The sequence below is a fragment of the Papaver somniferum genome, chromosome 8 (genome assembly GCF_003573695.1).
Source record: "Papaver somniferum cultivar HN1 chromosome 8, ASM357369v1, whole genome shotgun sequence".
In the NCBI taxonomy this organism is placed as follows: Eukaryota; Viridiplantae; Streptophyta; class Magnoliopsida; order Ranunculales; family Papaveraceae; genus Papaver; species Papaver somniferum.
Genome location: NC_039365.1, coordinates 86,243,473 through 86,250,674, shown reverse-complemented (window position 1 = coordinate 86,250,674; position 7,202 = coordinate 86,243,473). Strand labels below are relative to the sequence as shown.

Below are 7,202 nucleotides of genomic sequence, written 5' to 3'. Positions count from 1 at the left end.
TACAGTACGTACATTACAAGTGTACTGAAAATACTGTTTTTGTTGTTTCTTAGAACATCTTTTGGTTTTTGAAACATTATAAGTCTATCAAAATGTAGTTATTGTAGTTATTTTCGAATAATGAAATATGTTGTTAAGTCTATCAAAATGTCAGTATCTATCACCAGTAGTGAAGTATTTACATACTGAAGTATTTTCTGGTTATGCATCAGTTTTTTTAGATGCATAATACATTATGCATTATTTTTGTTTTAACTGCATAATGTCTTATGCATTACTTTTTTTCACTTTTCTGGTTATGCGTCAGTTTTTTTTAGATGCATAAGACATTATGCATTATTTTGTTTTAGATGCATAATGTCTTATGCATTACTTTTCTCACTTTTCTGGTTATGCATCAGTTTTTTTTTAGATGCATAAGACATTATGCATTAATTTTTTTTGCTGCATAATGTCTTATGCATTACTTTTCTCACTTTTTCTGGTTATGCATCAGTTTTTTTAGATGCATAAGACATTAGCATTATTTTGTTTTAGCTGCATATTGTCTTATGCATTACTTTTTTCACTTTTCTGATTTATGGATTTTTATGCACGTGCATAATGTCTTCTGCATCATTTTGTTTAGTGCATAAGACATTATGCATTATTTTGTTTTAGCTGCATAATGTCTTATGCATTACTTTTTTTTTTTCACTTTTCTGGTTATGCATCAGTGTTTTTTAGATGCATAATACATTATGCATTATTTTTGTTTTAGCTGCATAATGTCTTATGCATTACTTTTTTTCACTTTTCTGGTTATGCATCAGTTTTTTTTAGATGCATAAGACATTATGCATTATTTTGTTTTAGCTGCATAATGTCTTATACATTACTTTTCTCACTTTTCTGGTTATGCATCAGTTTTTTTTTAGATGCATAAGACATTATGCATTATTTTGTTTTAGCTGCATAAGACATTATGCATTATTTTGTTTTATTTTGTTCCCCTTTGCTGGTGGTGAAGGAGTAGCAGCCTTTGTCACTTTTTTTCCTTTTGCTTTAGTAGTTGCCGCTGTTGTTTTTCTTTTTCTTTTTCTTTTTGCTTCAGGAGCATCATCTGCTTTCTTTCCCTTGGTTTTTGCTGTTTTTGTAAACCAAAAGTTTTGTACACATTACATATCAGTATGGCACAACATATAAATTGTAAAAATGAAGTACAAATTGCAGACAACATATTGATATGTAGTACACATATAAATTGACATACTAAATGTTAGTATGTATTAGTTAAACAACAATAAATTTCAATATGTAACAGTACATATTTTAGGTTTTGGGAATATTGCATGTCAATATGAAGTACATATTAGGCTTTGTTTTTGATTTGATTTACTTTTTTCCTGAGGAACCTTACTCATATAACTTGTCAAAATGAAGTACAAATTGCAGACTACATATCAAAAAGTTTTGTACACATTACATATCAGTATGGTACAACATATAACTTGTCAAAATGAAGTATAAATTGCAGACAACATATTGATATGTAGTACACATATAAATTGACATACTAAATTTTAGTATGTATTAGTTAAACAACAATGCATTTCAATATGTAACAGTACATATTTTAGGTTTTGGGAATATTGCATGTCAATATGAAGTACATATTAGGCTTTGTTTTTGATTTGATTGACTTTTTTCCTGAGGAACCTTACTCATATAACTTGTCAAAATGAAGTGCAAATTGCAGACTACATATCAAAAAGTTTTGTACACATTACATATCAGTATGGTACAACATATAACTTGTCAAAATGAAGTACAAATTGCAGACAACATATTGATATGTAGTACACATATAAATTGACATACTAAATTTTAGTATGTATTAGTTAAACAACACTACATTTCAATATGTAACAGTACATATTTTAGGTTTTGGGAATATTGCATGTCAATATGAAGTACATATTTGGCTTTTTTTTTATTTGATTTGCCTTTTTCCTGAGGAACCTTACTCATACTTCTTGTTGTTGGAGATTTAGCAGTAGGGGAGGTTCCTGTTGGTGAATCATCGGTAGACTTCCTTCTTCTTTTCACTGGTGTACAAGATTTAGCAGTAGGGGAGGTTTCTGTTGCTGAATCATCGACAGATTTGCTTCTTCTTTTCAATAGTGTAGGAGATTTAGCAGTAGGGGAGGTTCCTGTTGGTGAATCATCGGTAGACTTCCTTCTTCTTTTCACTGGTGTACAAGATTTAGCAGTAGGGGAGGTTTCTGTTGCTGAATCATCGACAGATTTGCTTCTTCTTTTCAATAGTGTAGGAGATTTAGAAGCAGAGGACGCTTCTGTTGGTGAATCATCGTCAGATTTCTTTCTTCTTTTCACTGGTGATGGAGATACTTCAGTAATTTCTTCTGTAATCGTCCTCTTAATTTTTCTACTTGTACCCATTTCTTCTTCGATTTAATTTAATGAAAATTAGGTCAGATACTGAAAGAAGAAGCAGTTTCTGTTTCTGATAATGGTGATTTTTCGATCTTTTTCTGATAATGGTGATTAATTGCGTTAGGTTGCAGAAGAGAGACGGGAGCAGTTTTCTGAATGTGAAGAAAGACGAAGCACTTTGCGTTTTTCAATTGAGAGTTAGGTTGTAGAAGAGATAGAGAATGCAACTGGAAAAAAAATGAAAAGAAAACGGAAGGAAACTGTACACATCACGTGGTCCAGGGCATATAGGTAAAATAACATGTTTTTAAACTTTATTGGACTAGCCATTAATTGTTATATCCCGCTGGACCAGCCAGTAATCCGGATCGGATTTTCTGGACTAAATAGTAAAGATCTCTATAAATAATGTACCCTCCTAATTTTTTGTTCCGGTTATTACCAAAACCGTACCATCCCACTTCAGGCTCACTAAAGATATATAAGGTGCTGTTTGGTGTAAAGTGCACCCAAAGGATGGCCCTTATAAAAACGGAATTCTTTGTCGAGTGAAATTGGTGAAAACAACAGAACAATGAGCGAATGGGGAATGAGGTCGTCGCATACCATTTTTTGTTTGTTTATTTATTATTTTTGTTAATCACACGTCCTTCGCGTTTTACAGTATTTTATTTTCATCTTTCTTTTCTATGTGACGAAACAGAGTTGTTAATAATAATCGATCAAATCACTCTCCATCTCCAATCAAAATTTCTCTCTCCCTAGACCATCACGAAGAAGAGTTAGTGAAAAGGGTGTCTGTGAGAAGAGAAATTTAAGAAAGGAAACTGATAATTGTTTGCCCTTCTTCTCTGTAGCTAATTAAATTGAGGAAGAAGAAGAAAATCAAGGAGGTAGTCATTAACAAATTCATTTCAAGCAAGAAAGAAATTAATCCTGGCTGTGACTCGCACTACCCACGATGATGACACAGCAGCAGCAGCAACAACGTCTCTCCTGTGGGAAGAGGAAAAAGAAGAAGGAGCTCCAGACACAGCTCATCAGATCAGCAACGGTCACTTCTTTCTTCTATCCAATTCATTCATTTCCCCAATTTACATTTACTTTTTTTTCACTTCTGCAGTAAATAAATAATAAAATAAACTATCCTATTCATCCGTGAATGTATTTTGCTAGTAATTCATATTTGGATTGAATATGTGCATGTATCAGATTCATGGTTTCAAGTAGGATTTGTCCTTACGACTGGTATCAACAGTGCATATGCACTTGGATACTCTGGCACCGTCATAGTTCCACTTGGTTGGTTTGCTGGCTCTATTGGTTTCATTTTAGCTGCTGCAATATCCCTTTATGCCAATGCACTCATCGCCAAACTCCACGAGTTCGGGGGAAGGAGGCATATTAGGTACAGGGATCTCGCTGCACACATTTACGGTATTATATCATTCTATCGTCCTACTTATATCTATTGAATGCTTGATTTTGATTTATGCCCATGCCTTCTTACATTTATTTACATATTTCAGGCAGTAGGAAAGTTTATTCTCTTACATGGGCACTCCAGTATATAAACCTATTCATGATTAACACTGGTTATATCATTTTGGCTGGACAGTCTCTAAAGGTACCTTCTAATAAGCCAAATAGCAAAACCAGGATCCAGCTCAACTTTTATTTTTGGTTTGTTTTGATAATTGAGCATTTCAAAATTTCTCTCTAGCTTATTAACCATTCATAATTCATTCGGTTGAGACTTAATCGCTGTAGCAGCAGTGTTGTGTTACCAAGGTTTTACTTAAATTTGCCTTGGATATTTCCTTTCTTCTGCAGGCAATATATGTCCTCTTCAGGGACGACCACATTCTGAAGCTTCCGCACTTCATTGCGATGGCTGGATTAGTCTGTGCCATCTTTGCTTTTGGGATACCTCACTTGTCAGCACTGAGGATTTGGCTGGGATTTTCTACTTTCTTTAGCTTAATATACATCATTGCAGCTTTTGTTCTTTCACTTCGAGATGGTACAAATCACTTCTGCTAACTGCAATTATGTTATAAACTGTTTACGAAGTCACTTTTTTCCAGGGCTCTCTCTAATCTATTAAAGTCATTTGGTAGCTCAAGTATTGTTATGATTATTATTAGCTTCCAACTTTCCTTGCTGGTTTTGTCTTTTGGTACAATTAAACAATTTTGTACCCCATATGTAAACAGTTTAGTTCACCCTTGGTTTGCACAGGACTCAACCAGACTTGCTTCATTCTTACGTTACTATTGTCAGCTCCTGAAAAGTCTAAAGTAGTAATATGTAATTGTGCATTATTTTCACAATAGGGATGAACGCTCCAGCTAGAGATTACAGCATTCCCGGATCGAAAGCAAGCAAAATCTTCAGCTCTGTTGGGGCAGCTGCAAATCTTCTATTTGCATTTAATACTGGAATGCTCCCAGAGATACAGGTAAGCTAAACTTATCCACGATTATCCCAAGAAAAACATGTGTTTAAAAGGCATAGCATGAAATGAAGATGATGCATGGAGTTGTTCAGTTAGTTTACCTCAGTAGTTTGTATCAAAAGGGTCAATCACCAGTTTCTGCTAGAATGATCACTTCATCATATTTTCAGAATTACAATTCAAACCTTTAATTTCGAGGATGCATAAAGTAATGAGTAACTTTCAACGACTGTACTTCAAAGCATTTCAAACTTCGAGTTTTAAAACATCTTCTCAATGTCTTTTTCAATGTTTGTATGTGCATCTATATATTTTGCAAGAATTATACAGATAGCATCTTGGTTATGTTCCGAAGCAACATGCTTTCTTGGTGTTCTGGCTTATTCAGAACCTGGCTAGCTTAACTAACCTGGGTGCGTTATTCAGTTATACGTTAAGCAGTTTGAAACTTCGAGAGTTTATACTGGATATGGATTGTCAACCTTATAATAATCTCTTACACGCTCCTAAATGTAAAATGTGGACTTAGCGGTTTAACTAGCCCTCAGCCTCATTCGGACTTCTAAATATTTGAGTCAATTAATCACATGAACACTTGGAAATATTACCCCAGCAGAGCAAATCCCCTCATCTGCTTCCATTATCTTAAAGCATTTTAGGCTCAGCTGTCTTTGAACCTTGGGATATAAAAGCAGTAGTAACATCACATCTGCCAGAGATGGGTTTGTATTTGTATTGAAATTAACATGGTTGTTTTTGGTAAAAATATCAAGAAACGTAAATGTTAAATTCTGAGTTTAGTTTGTACATCAATCATGACAGGCAACTGTGGAGCAACCTGTTGTTGACAACATGCTGAAAGCACTCTACTTCCAATTTACTGCTGGAGTTTTGCCGATGTATGCTGTTACTTTTATGGGGTATTGGGCCTACGGATCTACAACATCATCATATCTCCTCAACAATGTAACTGGTCCAATTTGGGTGAAGATAATGGCGAATGCTGCTGCCTTTCTGCAGACAGTCATCGCTTTGCATGTAATTTTCCAACCTTGTGTGTGTTATGTTTTTTTTTTTTTTTTTGAAGAATGTTTTCAAGGATGTCTTTGTGTTTGCAATTAGTAGTCTCATCAACAGTCAAATTTGATGCTTGCGTGATACGTAGATATATACGTGGTATGAGTGACTATCATGCCAAAGTCTCACTTTTGGAATTTTGAAATGGGTATAGAGATCTTGAGGCTTAGGAGAGAACTCCTTCTTTGAAATATCATGCACAGATCCTGTGGGTTGAGCGCCCTTTTCAAGGAAATTGAGAATAGCGGTAACGTTTGATTAAGTTCGACTCTTTATTGGATCATGAAAACCCCACTTGCTCTTCTTTTGTTTGTTTGTTTGTTCAGTTTTTCTTTTGGGTCTGCCACTAGCTGCTCTTTTGCAACTTACGCACCTGTCTAACCTTTAGCTCTTTCTTTCATTATTTGTTTTGCACTTTGTAGATATTTGCTAGTCCAATGTATGAGTACTTGGATACGCGGTATGGAAGATCAAAAGGAAGCGCATTCTCATTTCAGAACTTGTCATTCAGAGTTCTTGTGAGAGGTGGTTACCTATCTGTAAATACCCTGGTTGCAGCTCTACTGCCATTTCTAGGAGACTTCATGAGTCTTACAGGAGCCTTCAGTACATTACCTCTCACGTTTATCCTTGCAAACCACATGTACCTAATGGCGAAGAAGAACAAGCTTACAGTGTCGCAGAAATCGTGGCACTGGCTTAATGTCTGTGTGTTCAGTGGCATGTCAGTTGCAGCTGCAATTGCAGCTTTGAGACTTATCGTGACTGATTCAAAAACATATCATTTCTTTGCTGATATCTGATTATTAATTGCAAAAATATTCCTGGGTTTTCAAGGGGACCTTGAGTAAGTAAAAGGAATCTAGCCTCGCATTCTTCATTTTGTTTGTTTGTTTTCTTCTTGCTCTGCCTTCAACATGTTGTCATTAATTTATGCAAAATGTTGGGCCTTTCAAAGGGGGTATGCTTCCAGAAAAATCAATAACACCCTTTGTCCACACGCCTGAAAATGTAAATTGGCTTTTTTGCTACCTGTAAATGTTGTATGTAGTTCAAGTAATAATATTACAGTGATTTTTCTGAGAATGAAGACCAACTGATATTGTACTCCCTTGTAAATCAGAGCTGGGCATATAAACACCATAAGATTATCTAAAACATCGGTAGCAGAAGCACTGTTATTTGCCAGCTGAATCGAGGCAAGTGAAAAAAGTAGGGTATTCTGCATTTG

At 35.0% G+C, this 7,202-nt stretch overlaps 1 protein-coding gene across 1 annotated transcript; it reads left to right on the top strand.

Moving 5' to 3' along the window:
* Positions 1–3,110: 3,110 nt before the first annotated feature.
* LOC113301903 (probable proline transporter 2) lies at positions 3,111–7,054 on the top strand. Its single transcript, XM_026550742.1, has 7 exons — positions 3,111–3,490; positions 3,649–3,873; positions 3,966–4,063; positions 4,270–4,459; positions 4,773–4,897; positions 5,717–5,932; positions 6,394–7,054. The coding sequence occupies exons 3-7, from the start codon at positions 4,019–4,021 to the stop codon at positions 6,772–6,774; spliced, it is 957 nt and encodes a 318-aa protein (XP_026406527.1). The 5' UTR covers positions 3,111–3,490; positions 3,649–3,873; positions 3,966–4,018; the 3' UTR covers positions 6,775–7,054.
* The last annotated feature ends 148 nt before the right edge of the window (positions 7,055–7,202 follow it).